Source organism: Heliangelus exortis, chromosome Z, assembly GCF_036169615.1.
Source record: "Heliangelus exortis chromosome Z, bHelExo1.hap1, whole genome shotgun sequence".
NCBI classification, from domain to species: domain Eukaryota; kingdom Metazoa; phylum Chordata; class Aves; order Apodiformes; family Trochilidae; genus Heliangelus; species Heliangelus exortis.
Genome location: NC_092454.1, coordinates 11852322 through 11868258, shown reverse-complemented (window position 1 = coordinate 11868258; position 15937 = coordinate 11852322). Strand labels below are relative to the sequence as shown.

Sequence of the window (15937 nt, the reverse complement as noted above, 5' to 3'; positions counted from 1 at the left end):
AAGCCTACTTAACAGGCAGTGGGCAGGGTATGGAAAATTATGGGTCCTGTGTAGCTGTAGCTTGGCCATCTTCCATGTCAGTAGTATTTTGCATTGCTGTGTATGCTGTTAACACCTTGGTATATATGAATAGTGTGGTCACAGTATAGCTGCTTGGGGAACTATAACCTTGAACTGTGTAAAGTTTATTCATGTGATTTCCATGGAGGTGCCTTTTTTTTTTTTTATGGAAGATGGTTAATTAGGTTAGAAAGGTAGGAAAATAAAAGACACAAATGTGTGCTTATCTCATCCAGCTATACACTTAGTTAGCTTACCTGCTTTTTAAGTGTATGGTACCTTGAATGGGATGTGAAAATAATATCTCAGCAGTGTTTTTTCCACATATGTATTGCAGCCTCCAGGAGGGTTCAGCAAACCTGGCATCTTCTCTCCTGTCACACACACTGCTGATGAAACACATTGGGGTGGGTGGTTCAGGGACAGCAGTGCTTTAGTAGACCTGGTGTGCAAATTCTGATCACAGTATTTGGAGCTCTGCTCACACCTGTAATTCAAAAAGCAGCGTAAGTCAAAAGGAAAGCACTGCCATCAGAAATACCTGCTTTTCAATAGAGCTCAACTAAAAGAACTGCTAATTACCCAAAAGATTAGTGGATCTCAGTGGCTTTTATAATCTGTTTACTTTTGTCCTGAGGGCTGACTAATGTTGAAGCACACATTATTAATTACCATGGAGACCTTCAGGCAACCTGTGAAGACATGTTCACATTTGCTCTGGTCTGTATTAGACACGTTCATGGAACATATAGTTTCTCTAACCGTTTTAAGCCCTTTTCCTGCAGCAAAGGAAGGAATGGAGGCTTTTTAAAGTACTGTTTATTCTTACTGTCAGGTATTCCAAAATTCAGATAAACACAAACCAAAAAGTGTAAAAATTATTGAGGAAAAATTGGTGTCACTCTGTTTCGTTGTTTCTGATAGGACTGAATGTAGAACAGACTTATATTGAAATAATAATAAAAAAAGAAAGCAAGAAAATCCTTCATACCCATGAGATGTCACTAACAGATTTAATGTTGTCCATAAAGGAAGTTGTAGGACTATGCAGCTTGGGACATTGGTCTAGTATGTCAGGAGTGGTATCAGATGGAACAAATTTCGAACTCTTTCTACTCAGTGGCAACAGGACTGCAAAATGAACCTAAGTGAGCTCTGCACAGGTGGAAAATGGAACAAACGAACAGTATCGGCAGCCTTTACTTCACATTGTAATATTCCTCCTATCTCTGATGTTGTCTTTTTTCTAGGTCAGAGCAGTCCTGCACATCATGTAACCCATTCCCTGTGTAGGATCGTGGCAGCTTCTATATGATGAAGCAGGATGATCTGTAGGAAAACTTTATGCCCTTCATGGTACCCATTTCAAGAACTTGTGGTTGAATGTTACTGGAATAGTGTGAGAAGTATCTTTTGTGCCCAATGCGTGGCTTGTCTTGGGACCTACAATCAGTAAATACTCTTTCAGAAGATTTAAAATGGCATAAATTACGAGCAATTTCACCTTCCCTGACAGTGTAAGATAAAATGCTGTGTGTTTTGCCTGAGGATCTGAGGGGTGGCACAGGTGATCTGATGATTTTCAAATGTGATTTTTTTGTATGCAATGCCAAGGCTTTGGCCAGGAGTCAAGGTAAGGGACTGTGGCAGTAACTTCCCACATTGCCATTTGAGTTTGCACAGGGATTATTTGGCAAGTCTGCAGTGTCAGCAGAAGGAATTTCAGGCAGGTGGCATTGGGAGATTTCAGATTGAGCACATTAGCTGCCAAAATGGATTTTGAAACTTGCTTTGTTACACCGAGACGTCTTTGCCATGGACAAAGGAAGTGACAAACAGGTTTCCTTGAAATGGATGTCAACCACAAGCTGTAAATCAGCCAGTAGGGAAGTAAAGCAACTAGAGAGACTCATTTCTCTCCTGAGAGAATGAAAGTCACATTATGAAAGCCCATGTTTGACCATCCGTAGGCCACTTGGACTCTAGTGTTGGCACATAAACAGTTGTCAGGCTTTGTGGTTTCTTGGTTTGGGTTTTTTTTTTCAGTTCTGAAAAATTATACCTCCTATTGACAAAGCCTGTCCTGGTGTACTCTGTTCATCAGCTCTTGTTACTCCACCAAATGCCTGACTTTAACCTTTTGTTTCATAGTTTCTCCTTAGGTCAAAACAACTGCAGCTGCCTTGTAATTAGTTTGAGCTGAGCTGTTTTGTGCCACTGTGGGCTCTAAACTGGTGGTGCATTTTAGTAATGGAAACATAGGTTGGAGTTATCTAAAAGTCCATTTGTAAATGTCAGCACAATGCAAACTTGTGTTATCAGTAGCTAATTCCATAATTCCTCCTTACTGTTAGCAACTGGTTTAAGAGTGAAGGAATGTCTTGCATGTAGTTACATTACTAGGGGCTTGGACTGGCTCAGCCAGTTAGGTAATACTTTTTATCTATGGAGCAGTTACTTACTTTTCTGGCCTTGTGTTTTTATACTTTATAATTTCTAGTATCTGTCTAGAACTGTGAGAGCTTTAGAGTAGCAATTGATTTACCAATACCTTAAATTATTTACAGTGAAGTGGAAGATGAGCTAAACATTTTTATATTCAAGAGAATATTTGTAGACGTGTGTTGTTCACTTGAAATTGCAAAAGGAAACCCCAGGTGTCAGGGAAGTTTCCATTGTAATGAAACTGTGAGTGAATGGGAACATCTTTCTTGCAGCTGAGAAAATAATTAATTCTAAAGGATTGTGCATAAGGCTGGGGTGTATTGCACTGCTGAGATGTGAGTTGCTGCTTAAAGAAGAGGAATACCTGAACTGGTTGAGCCATGTATGTCAGCTTGTGCTAATGGGTATCCACCTGATCTCAGCTGCTAAAATAGTTACTGCTTCATCACTGACCACACTAGGCTTCTGTGAACAAACCTGTGATGTTTCTGCAGCACTCTGCTTTTAACTGTTGATATTGCTGTTATGTAGACCAAAAGCTGTAGGTTGCCTGTGTAGACTTAGAGGCTGAGCTGGTTGGCAGCAGTTTTCTTTTATAGAAAGCAACATTTCATTCATTTCATGTCCCTTGCTGAAAAAAAATGTAAGGGGCAGGAACTTTCTCCTAGCAGTTCCAGAGAACACATTACTGTAGAGGGTAGGTAGTTTCCTCCACAGCTCATTTGCTAGCAGAGAGATGCTCATCTGAACAAGGGCCAGAATTACAAGTGGTAATCATTAAACAAGCAAACCCACCAGTTGTGCTCTCCAAAAAAAATCATGGCACAACATACTTCTCATTCCTGAGAGGTGCTAAGTCCTTTGCACAGGATGAGGAGGTTGTGCTTGATGCTGTGGCATGAGGGTGCTCAGCACCTTACAGAGTCTCACATGATCAGCTGCAGAATTAGTGCATCTGGGCATGGGAACTGTGATCTGCAAATTTCTCCTCTATCTCCAGAGATATTCAGACACAACATTGAAGTGTGATTGGAATGTTCATAATAGTAATTGTAGTCGACTGCTTTTAAAAATGGGTCCAAAGTTGCTGTTTTCCCCCTGTGTATTTTTAGACATATTTCTTTGTTTTCCAGCAGTTAAGAAAATACCCTACAATTAATAATTTTGGTTAATTTGGAAATCCTCTCTATGTAATCAATTCCATGTGAAATAAATGTTTTCCATACATCAAATGCCATTTCTTTTTTTTTTGCTTTTTTTTTTTTAGGTGAACATGTTTGTGGAAGGATTCCATGATGCTATTCTTCTTTATGCTCTAGCTTTACAGGAAGTCCTGAAGTTTGGTTTCACTAAGAGAGATGGGGAAAAAATTGTTCAGCAAACACGGAACAGAACATACGAAGGTAAGAGTTAATACGGAATTCCAGCTTGCAGAGTCAAAAAAGATTAGATCTTTGTTGTGTGCAGAGCAAAGACGTGTGCCTATTCCACTGTTAAATGAGAGGAAAATAATCATTTGAAACTGTATAAAACTTCAGGTTGGCTAACATACCTCACCAGTATTTTTTTTTTTTTGCACCAACCCTTAAGGTCTTATTCAGCTCAGAAAACTCCTAAAAATTTAATGACCCTCTCCAATGTTGTGAAGAAATAGCAGTAATTTTCTCAGGCTCCTTTGTTTTTGAAAAGATTACAGCTTCTTGCTTTACTCATGTGCATCTACTAGCTCTGAGCTTGCCTCATTTTTTCCATTTGACTTTTTTATCTTAAAAGCCTGGGAATGGATAGAAGCAAGCAGGTGCCAGGTTTTTAGGTTGGTTTTGGGTTTTTTTTCTTGACAGGGCTTCTTTGGGCCCTGGGAGGATTTACCCCCCAAGCCTTCACTGGACCTATGCATGTTCTCTCAGAGGCAGCAGCTAAAAAGCACTATGTCTTTCTATGCCTAATCCTATAGTGCTTTTGCCAGGTAATTGTAATAAAGAAACCGAAGATTATTTGATTCATCTGTTGTCTATTAGGATATTCCCATCCATCTCTATAACATTCTCATTTGCCTCCTCTAATACTCCGATCTTTTGGAGTAGGCTCAGCAAGTTTACCTGTGGAGATGCCTTTGAGAAGGAAACATTTCCCCTCAATAAGAAGTGAATGATTAATTTGTAAGAAAAACATCAGTGGACAGGTTGTCTGCTCTCAGAACACACTAGATGTAGTGGAGGAAGGTCAGAAAGATAGCAGCTCCAAATTTCTCTCCTGTCTCCTCTCTTCCCGCTTTTCTTTCCTCTCTCCTCTCCTCTGTTGTGGCTAGAACACAAGACAAAAGGGTCCTCAGAGCAAGTTAATAGGAGTTTCTTTAAATTATGCTGGTTGCAGTCATCCCAGAAAGAGCTCTGCACCAGCTGGAGATTGTGTGTTTGATGTCCCACTACCTCCCTTCACATCTGTGGCTTCCTGAAATACACTGGTTTAGCAGAAGGGAATTAAGGATTTGCCTGTATGGTTACCCCATGTATGAACTGATGCCACAGCACAGCCTGCTTGTGTTTTCTGTACTCCTACTTCTCTGCTCCAGGGAGTCACCAGCTGGTGTGTCCCTGATAGTCTGTTACTGGCACTGTGTTACTGCTCCATGTAGATTACACCCTTGGTTCTCACACCTTTCTTGTAAAATCGGTCAGGAGGAATAAATATTCTCTTTCCATACCTGTAAAAAACACTTTGTTGTTGCTGGATGACCTGTCACAGCTATTCTGAAGATGTGGCTGCTAAGTTGAGCTGTAAGGGTGCTGTCAGAAAGGTCAAAATGCCATGTAAATCATGGGTCATATCCTTGTGGCATTACTTTGCTGGGCTCAGTTTACAAGGATAAACATGTTTCTGTAAGAGGTCTTTAACTTTGTGCCTTTCAAGCCATTCCTTTTAGAAAAATCACGTCCCTTTATTCTGCCTGTGAGCCCCTCTCTGAAGTGGATACAGCATTGCAGAGTAAGGTCCATGCATACACCCACCAGGACCAAAGTTTTACAAGTCATTTACACCTTTGCAGAAACCTAAACTTTATGAGAACTTCAGTTTCATTGGTGACATTAATGTAACTGCTGACATCTAGATATCTAATGGCCTTGACACTTCATTTTACAGCCTGCTCTGAACAAGTGTCCCATCAGTGTAGAGTTTTGCATTTGGGGAAGAACAACACGATGTCCCAGTATAGGTTGGGGGCTGACCTGCTGGAGAGCAGTGTAGGTGAAAGAGACCTGGGGGTCCTGGTAGACAAGAGGATGACCATGAGCCAGCAATGTGCCCTTGTGGCCAAGAAGGCCAATGGCATCCTGGGGTGCATTAGAAAGGGTGTGGTTAGTAGGTCAAGAGAGGTTCTCCTCCCCCTCTATTCTGCATTGGTGAGGCCGCACCTGGAGTATTGTGTCCAGTTCTGGGCCCCTCAGTTCAAGAAGGACAGGGAAGTGCTTGAAAGAGTCCAGCGCAGAGCTACTAAGATGATTAAGGGAGTGGAACATCTCCCTTATGAGGAAAGGCTGAGGGAGCTGGGTCTCTTTAGTTTGGAGAAAAGGAGACTGAGGGGTGACCTCATCAATGTTTTCAAATATGTAAGGGGTGAGTGTCAGGGAGATGGAGTTAGGCTTTTCTCAGTGGTGACCAGTGATAGGACAAGGGGTAATGGCTGTAAATTGGAGCATAGGAGGTTCAAGTTGAATGTCCGAAAAAATTTTTTTACTGTAAGGGTGACAGAGCCCTGGAACAGGCTGCCCAGGGGGGTTGTGGAGTCTCCTTCATTGGAGACATTCAAAACCCGCCTGGACACGTTCCTATGCGATGTACTCTAGGTGGCCCTGCTCTGGCAGGGGGGTTGGACTAGATGATCTTTCGAGGTCCCTTCCAACCCCTAGGATTCTATGATTCTATGGTGATTCTATCAGAACACCAGCGGGCTGTGTGTGCTGTTCACAGCCTGCCAGCCACAGCTACACAGGCAGCATCGTGATCTCAGGAAAGGATAAGGCTGAGGTTATTACAAGGATGATTTTTTACTGCATGGTTGCTAGAAACATCTTGGTATGACTTGGTATGACATTTTGTGGAGAATATTTTCTGCTCATTGGCATTTCCTCTGAAAAAGCAACAAATTTTTCTTTATGTAGGTATCTAATATAATAGAACAAAAGGAGGGCCCGTATTAAATCCTTTCATCTTCATCCAAATGCAGTTCTTCACAAAGGTTGTTTCAAAATTTCCTAAATGTGTTTCTTCAGGAAGAACGTTGCAGGAAATGATTTAGTTGGGAAGGGACCTTTAAAGCTCATCTAGTCCAAACTTCCCCTGCAGTGAGCAGGGACATCTTCAACTAAATAAGGTTGCTCAGAGTCCCATCCAGTCTGACCTTGAATGTTTCCATGAGTGGGACATCTGCCACCTCTCTGGGCAACATACTCTAGTGTTTCACCACCCTCATTGCAAAAAGTGTCTCGCTTATATCTACTCTAAATGTACCCTCTTTTAGTTTAAAACCATGACACCTTGTTCTGTTGCTACAGGCCCTGCTAAAAAATTTGTTCCCATCTTTCTTACAGGCGTCTGAGTACTGAAAGGTCTTAATAAGGTCTCCTTGGAGCCCTTTCTTCTCCAGGCTGAACAATCCCAACTCTCTCAGCCTTTCCTCATAGGAGAGGTGTTCTACCCCTCTGGTAATTTTTGTGGCCATCCTCTGGACCTACTTAAAGAGGGTCTTTCCTGTACTGAGGATTATGGGGCTGGATGCGGAACTCCCATTGGGGTGTCACACGTGCAGAACAGAGGGGTATAATCATCTCCTTTGAAATACCAACGTGTCAAACTTTGTTATCCTAGGAGTCTGATTCCCATTTTCTGTAAAGTTTCCTATAACTTGGAGGGAAGTGAAATAGGGGTCTAAAAGCATAAAGCAAACAGCACCATGTGATGCATTTAATTCTGTATAAATGAATGAGGGACTAAGAATATGTGGTGCCCTTGTGCCCTTCGCTAATGCCTCCTTCAGTATTCCACCAAATGGAAAACAACACTGGACTGACAGTATGGATGCACCCACCCCTGCAGGGTATAGGGCTCTGTCCTGTGTGTCCTTTGCAGCCTCTAAACTGAGCCCTTCTTATGGAAGCATCATCAGGTATTGCAGGGCTGCACTCTTGGTAAAAAATACACATTAAATGTGTTTGTGTTTTATTTTTGCATGCTGGGTTTTGGCTTAGATTTTTCTCTTCCGTTCCCTAAACAGTCTCACACATTTGATATTTAAAAGGGAGAAATGTTAAGAATTCAGGAATGCAGACAATGAGATGAAATTACAATATCTTTTGGAATGCCAGCAAAAATGCTGGGAGACTGATGAGATTTCCTGTCATATCAGTCTATAAAACCTGTCTCTTGTTTTCTTGTTTTGTTTTCCTTGGAAAGGCTCAGCATTATAACTAACTGATTTTCTAATTCCTAATGTACTCTTCTCTAGGCATTGCAGGGCAGGTGTCCATTGATGCCAATGGAGACAGATACGGGGATTTCTCTGTGATTGGAATGACAGACCCAGAGGCAGGCACTCAGGAGGTAAGGAAACAAACACTACTGCAGTTCCTTACTGATGGATTAGCCAGTGTAATGTAACATGGTACCATCCATGTAGTTGGTGGTCATCTGTTTATTTAAAATACACATTAAAGTGGTAGTGCTTTATCAGACCAATACAGAGACCAAATCCTTTCTGTAGAAGAATTATCTTGAAGTAATTATCTTAATGTTTTTTTTTTCATTTTCTTGACTTACAATACATTGTTCTTCACACGATTTTAGTGTTTTTAAAAGTTAGTGGGTAAAATCTCACAAGCTAGCTAAGCACTGATAAATTCTGAATATGAAAAATCATTGTTTAAAATGAGCAACACCCTTTATGCATTGGTGAGAGGAGAGATTAATCTTGGAGCGACAGGGGTGCCAAAGTTACCCCAATGGATAAAAACAGTGAGGACAGGTATTTTAATCTTATCCTGTGTCCAACCACATGCAGGAGTACAGACCTTGCCTCACCTTGTTTTTTAGCCAGTAAAACCTGAGTGTTTTATTTTTGGTGTTTGAGACATTTTAAACAGGCTCCATATACACCACATGGGTAATTCCACTGGATGCTATGATGTTGTTGGCATCATCAGATTAATGACTGGTGACTTCTGTGACTGGAGCATGGGAATAGGTGGATACAAGCTCTTTAGGTAGGACAGGTAGGGGAGGAGAGGGTGTCACCCTCTACATCAGTGACCAGCCGTGGTGCCTGTAGCTCTGCATGGGGATGGATGAGGATCTCATGGGTCAGGATTAAAGGGAAGACCAGAACAGACAATGTCATAGTAGGGGTTGGCTAGAGGGGTTGGCAGATGAGACTCTTTATAGACAGATCAGAGCAGCTTTGCATTCACAAAGCTGGTCCTCATGAGAGACTTCCGTCACCCTGATGTCTGTTGGACGGACAACACTGCAAGGCACCAGAAATCCAGGAGGTTCCTGGAATGTTTTGGCAACAGTTTCCCTCTCCAAGTAGTAGGGGAAGCAACAAGAGAAGGTGCTATGCTCAAAAGGCTTTGTTCTCACCAACAAGGAGGGGCTGGTGGAGAATGTGAAGCTTAAGCGCAGCCTTGGTTCCAACAACCAGAAATGAAGGATCCTTAGAGAAACAAGGAGGGTGTGCAGCAAGCTCACAACCCTGGACTTCAGGAGAGCATACTTTGATTTATTCAGGGATCTGCTTGGTAGGGTTCTTTAGGATAAAATCCTGGACAAGAGTGAAGCCAAAGTGGGGGGCTGATCAATATTCAGTAGTCATCTCCAAGCCATCATCCAAGGAGCAATGGATTCCAACAAAGAGGAAGGCAGAAAAGGAGGCCTGCATGAATGAACAAACAGCTCCTGGAAACTCTTAGATGTAAGAAGAGTCTACAAAAGGTGGAAGCAAGGACAGGCAGCCTGGGAGGAGTACAAATCATAGAATGCATCATTGGTTAGGATTAGGGTTGGAAGGGACCTACAAGATAATCTAATTCCCACCCCTCTGCTTTATGCTCGAAATTGGTGCTTGGCATTGATGGCTTGGTGCTTAACATAGACAAAGATGTAGTCTGAGCAATCAAAGCATCAGGTTAGGAAAGCTAAAGCCCTGATAGAATTAAATCTGGACAGGAACATCAAGGGTAGCAAGAAAAGCTTCCACAGGTATGTCAGTGAAAAAAGAAAGACTCAGGAAAATGTGGGCATTCTCCAGCAGAAAACAGAAGACCTGGTCAGGTGGGGTGTTCAATGACTTTTTTGCTGCAGTCTTCACTAGAAGGGCTCTGGCCATACCACCCAAACTACGGAAAGCAAAGAAAGAAGATCTGCCCACTGTAGGAGAAGAGCAGGTTTGAGACTGTTGAAAGCACTCAGTGCTGGTGAGGCCACACCTCGAGTACTGTGTCCAGTTCTGGGCCCCTCAGCTCAGGAAGGAGATTGAGGTGCTGGAGCAGGTCCAGAGAAGATCAAGTAGGCTGTGAAGGGATCCAGCACAAGTCCTGTGAGGAAGGGCTGAGGGAGCTGGGGGTGTTCAGTCTGGAGAAGAGGAGGCTCAGAGGAGACCTCATCACTTTCTACAACTCCCTGAAAGGAGGTTGTAGCCAGGTGGGGGTTGGTCTCTTTTCCCAGGCAACTCTCAGCAAGACAAGAGGGCACGGTCTTAAGTTGTGCTGGGGAATGTTTAGGTTGGACATTAGAAAGAATTTCTTTACCGAGAGGGTGATCAGACATTGGAATGGGCTGCCCCGGGAAGTAGTGGATTCTCCATCCCTGGAGATATTTAAAAAGAGACTGGATGTGGCACTCAGTGCCATGGGCTGGTAACTGCAGCAGTAGTGGATCAAGGGTTGGACTTGATGATCTCAGAGGTCCCTTCCAACCCAGCCAATTCTATGATTCTATGAAAGAGCAGAAGCCCATGGGACCTGACAAGACCCTCCTGAGAGAGCTGGCAGATGAAGTTGTAAAGTTGATTTCCATAAAATTTTAAAAGTCATGGCAGTCTGGTGAAGTTCCCACTGACTGGTAAAAGGGGAAACATAACTCCTGTTTTCAGAAGGGGAAAAAAGGAAGACCTAGGGAACCACAGATCAGTCAGTCTCATCTCTGTGCCTGGCAAGATCGTGGAGCAGATTATCCTGGTGTCTCTGCCCAAGGTACATGGAAAATCAGAGGTGATTGCTGACAACCAGCATGGCTTCACCAAGGGCAAATCATATGTGCCAAATTTGGTGGCATTTTATGATGGCGTTATGGCATTGATGGACAAGGGGAGAGCAACTTATGTAATCTACCTAGACTTGAGCAAAGCATTCAACACTGTCCTGCATTATATCATTGTCTCTAAATTGGGAACATATGAATTTGATGTATGTACCACCTAGGTGGTCACGCTTGAAGATGCTGTGGTCAAATAGCTTTATGTCCAAATTGAGACCAGTGATGAGTGGTGTTCCTCAAGGGTCTGTAGACCCTTGTTGGAGACCTGGGATTGAGTGCACCCTCAGCAAGTGTGCTGATGACACCAAGCTGTGTGGTGTGGTTAACACTCTGCAGGAAACGGAGGCCATCCAGGAAGGGGGACCTTGGCAAGCTTGAGAGCTTGGCCCATGCCAACCTAATGAAGTTCAACAAAATAAAGTGCAGGGTCCCATGCCTGGATCAGGGCAATGCAAGTACAATTGCAGCTTAGCTGTAGAACGTATTGAGAAAAGCCTTGAAGAGAAGGAGTTGGGGGTGTTGTTTGATAAGAAGCTTAATATGGGCCAGAAATGTGTGTTTGCAGCCCAGAAAGCCAACTGCATCCTGGACTGCATCAGAAGAAGCGTGGCCAGCAGGGAGAGAAGTAATGTTCCCCTCTGCTCTGCTCTCATGAAACTCCACCTGGAGTACTGTGTCCAATTCTGGAGCCCCCAGCACAGGAGGGCCATGGATCTTTTGGAGTGAGTCCAGAGGAGGGCCACAAAGATGATCAGAGATCTGGAGCACCTCTCCTGCGAGTGCAGGCTGAGGGAGTTGGGGTTGTTCAGCCTGGAGAAGAGAAGGCTCTAGGGAGACCTTATAGCATCCTTTCAGTATAAAAAGGAGGCTTACAACAAAGATGAGGAGGGACTTCCTACAAGGGTGTGTCGTAATATGACAAGGAGTAATGATTTGTAGCTGAAGGAGAGTAAATTTTGTCTAGGTATAAGGAAGAAATTCTTTAGTGACAAAGTGGTGAGACACTGGCACAAGTTGCCCAGAGAAGCTGTGGATGCCACATCCGTGGAAATGTTCAAGGACAGGTTGGATGGGGTTTTGAGCAACCTGGTCTAGTCAGTGTTGTACTAAATGATCTTCAAGGTCCCAAACCATTCTGTAATTCTGTGCAGCAGGAGTGGATACAGCCTGATGCTAAACACAATCCATGAGAAACAGCACCAGTTGCACGTAGAGGGTAGCATGATCAGGTTGGGTTTATTAATACCTGCATTGCTCTAACTCCAGCTGCAGGATAAAGCATCTGTTAGTTGCAAAGTCATCATCAACCTGAGCTGGCCTTCCCTGTTTTATCAAGCTTAAACATAAAGCAGCAGTAGAACTGAACTGAATATTTCTGTGTGTGGATTTGAATCTGGTGAATTATGTATATTGTTCTTGTCAGTGCTGTGGCAGAGACAAACTCAAGAAGCCTCTTAAAAAACATGAGGTTGTCTACTGTGTTTTGGCGTGTAGAACTGACTGAAAAACTACAGCAATAAACTGCAGACACTCCCAGGGGTAGGAGTAATCGTCATTAATTGAAACCAGTATATATTGGTTGGGATAACTGGTTTGAACAATTTGTATCTCTTCTTTTAGTTCAGTTCATTAGATTTTTGTCTGATTTATCATTTTAATATCCCTTCCTTGCTCTTCCTTACTTTGGTCTTTTGTTTGCAGTTTAAATATTTTTTTTTCTTTGATGTTACATTTCTCCTTACCGCATATTTTTCATTTTAATTTCCCTCTGCTTCTCATCATTATGATGCATATAAATATACATGCAGTTAACATATTTTGCATGTGGTTTCACATGATACACTTGTGCCTGCTACATTCATTCTACCCTCATGCCTCAAAAAGCATTGTTTCTCTCATAGCTTGTTTTATTAATTTTGCCACTTCTTCTATGTCTGCATGAGAATGTTTCTCTGCTGAACTGACCCAGATGAATGGTGTTTGGGCAGAGCTGTTTTCTCAGGTGCATTCACAGAATTTAAAGCTAGAAGAAAACACCAGATTACCTAATTTGCCCTCTGGTCTCTTACAGGCAGGAAGGTTTCTTAGCCTTGTGTGGAGCCCTGTAGTTTACATATGACTAAAGCTCATGCTGTAACAGGCAATAGTTTTTCATGTGGAAACACTGAAGAACAGAGACTTCCTTGCTTGCTCCCTTAAAGTTTATTCCACTTTTCAAAAATCCATATCCAACTACTGATTTGAATCTGTTTGGGCACTGCTTATAATTATTTGGTCTTCTGAAGCCTTTCTGCATGCTTTTATATTTAGTAAGTCCTGCTGGCAGAGGACTCTCCTGCTCCTGTTTTTGATCAAGAGAACAATCTGCTAATGAATAGTCTGCTGCCTGTAAATATTCTCTGTGATTTTTTACCTCTCCTTTTTTTTGTCCCTTTTCACTGAATTCTCTGTTACTTTTGAACAAATGTTTCAGAAAGTCTTTTTTCTAGAAAAAAGTCTTTTTTCCCAGAAAAACTGGGAGAGAAATCAGCTCCTTTATTTAGTATAAAATCTACCTGTGTGTATCTAACCATGGCAAATACTACTTTTTAACTCCCTTCAACATGAAATTTAGGTAAAAGGTTTACATATGCCATCAGTGGCTTGAAGTCTAAACCCAATGTATTAATATGTGTTTTTTATGTATGTTAGGGCAAGTATGTCTTTTAGTGGATTTATGCCATTGCTTCTGACTACTTCAGTGTCAAGATATTTGGCCTTTATTTCTTTGCATAGTTTTTTTTTTAATGTTTCAGATTAGTCCTTTGACTTTGCAGTAGATCCAACATATGTTGTCTTGAATAAAGCCTGTATTTATTTATTTATTGTTTAAAGATTGAAATTCTAAAGTATCTTGATGAATTGGTCTGAAATAAGTCTATGCTACCAGGACCTTTCTGTGTACATGTCAACAGCATCAGAAATGCAAGTTGGAGAATGATAGTTGTTGTAGTTCTTCAGATTTAAGACATTCACTGACCATGATCAAGTACCTCCAGATTTTTGCAAATTTTCTTTCAGAAAGTTCCAGCCTGGAGTGTGTAGTTGGGAGCCTCAGTGCACAAGGTTCTGGAGATGATACTTTCACTTGTCTGGGTGCAAATCCTGAGCACTCCACCAATTATGGAGTGATTGAAGAAAGCCCTGGGAGAGCAGTAGGAATATTCGGAGGATTAAAAAAGATTCTGTGAACTGGGTTTATATAAAAGGGAGGCCTAAGAAAAGACCTGGTAAAAGCCTGTGAATATGTAAAGTGATTTTTCAGAAAGGAGGAGTCTCTGTGTCCCTGGGAAATTAGATAGGTAATGATGGATAATGGCAACGAGGGAGATTTAGGTTTCATGTTAGGGACAACTAAGTTCAGAAATAATTGCCTACAGAAACTAGGTAGTGTCTCCACCTTTAGAGGCTCTTAAGACTGTGTTAGATAAGGTCTGTCAAGAATGCTTTTGTTCAGCTGATCCTGCCCAGGGGCAGGGCATGCACTACATAACCTCCCACAGACCTCTCCAGCCCCATTCTCTGTGATTCAACATCCAGTCACAGGAACCCAAATGAGTGCTGCCACTGTCCTGTTTATTTTGCTCTCCTAAGCTGATAGGAAAATCTTCTCCTTCCTTTTTTTATTTTTTTTTCATAGGTGATCGGGGACTACTATGGAAAGCAGGGGCGTTTTGAAGTCCGATCAAATGTGAAATATCCTTGGAATCATGGCAGGCTGCGACTTGATGAAAGCCGAGTTTCAGAGCACTCAAATAATACACCATGTAAATCATGTAAGTTTAGGGACTTAATGCTTCTGCCCAGGCTCTCAGAGTGGAATCTATGTGGTGATGCAACATAACAGATCATAATTAATTGCATAGCACAGTTGCCCAACTGCAGCATCATGACTCTCTGCTGACTCTTTGGGAAGTTAAGATCTGGCAGCCCTGGTGGGTAGTACTTGGTCTGATTCATTTCCCTGAAGATGACAGTAATCATGATGCACAGCCTCAGACCCTGGAAGCTTCAGGGCTTTCCAGAGGCTAAAAGGTAAAAATCTCATTCAGCCAGAAAGAAAGAAATAACTGAAACCCCAAACAGAGAATAATCAGATTGTTAATTAGCAGCTGAGGAGGTCACTGCTGATGGGACCAGTGATCTCCCAAAGCAGAATGATTTCCATTGCTTTGAGAAGGCACTGTGAGGGCCCTGGTAGGCTGAGAAGTGAAGTCAGATGAATGTGGCAACACCTGGGAATCCAGAAGGTTTGAACTACCTTCCAAGGTGTTCTTGTTTTCCCATATACTGACTTTGCAGACCATGTTGTAGTGAGTAGGACTTTGCAAGGAGGTAAGGGTAGGAAGATACAGGTGCCTCACTGGCAAAGGGTGGGCTTATCTGTTTGCAGAAAACAAATTACTAGTCCTGGAGTGAAAAGGTATTTGCAGCCTGATAATTCTGCAATCCCTGAAAAATCTGTGTGTATACACATGCTGTGGAGATTGTTTTCAGGCCATCCCCTCTATGCTCAGCATGGTGTAGCAATGCACTTTCTTCCACACATCCTGATGTGTGAAAGTCCCCTTTCTCAAGGATAAATAAAAAGGAGGGAGCAGTGTAATTTCACTGTAATTCCAGTATGTGCTATGATTCAGACCAAGCTGTGCAGACCAGCTTCTTAACAGCATTCCTGTGGATCATATCTCCGGAATTGTATCTTCATCTGACACTCGTCTTGGGGGCTTGTTTAATCAAACAGAAAGCAAGCACAGAAAATAAGTATTCAGAAACTGGAACTAAGGATGAGGTTCCTGTGGTATCCTGAGCTCCAAAAGGCTTTAGGTATTACCTGATGTTGGTTATTAATTTCCTAGTTGTGTGTATTTTCCAATTTGTGAATTCAAATAGTTCTCAATATGAACTGATTGTTTATTTTTCCCCTTTTCAAGCAGGTGGTCTAGGAGAATCAGCAGTTACAGGAATAGTTGTGGGCGCCTTGCTTGGAGCAGGATTATTAATGGCTTTTTACTTTTTCAGGTTAGTCCAATTAATTGAAAATCTTGTAAAATCATCATCCAAATCTCTCAGTTCCTGGCAGAAC

At 42.2% G+C, this 15937-nt stretch overlaps 1 protein-coding gene across 4 annotated transcripts in view; it reads left to right on the top strand.

The window, feature by feature from the left end:
* Positions 1–15937, top strand: part of NPR3 (natriuretic peptide receptor 3) — a 105179-nt gene that overhangs the window by 22783 nt on the left and 66459 nt on the right. For 2 of the 4 annotated variants that reach the window (XR_011723147.1, XM_071729879.1), the window contains exons 4-7: positions 3773–3908; positions 8009–8103; positions 14492–14627; positions 15786–15873. Coding sequence is in view for 2 of the 4 variants with exons in the window: in XM_071729879.1 (XP_071585980.1) it covers positions 3773–3908; positions 8009–8103; positions 14492–14627; positions 15786–15873 (455 nt within the window). In the remaining 2 variants the exon portion in view is untranslated. The remainder of the gene's footprint in view (positions 1–3772; positions 3909–8008; positions 8104–14491; positions 14628–15785; positions 15874–15937) is intronic. The other 2 variants (XR_011723148.1, XM_071729880.1) reach the window with 2 other exon arrangements.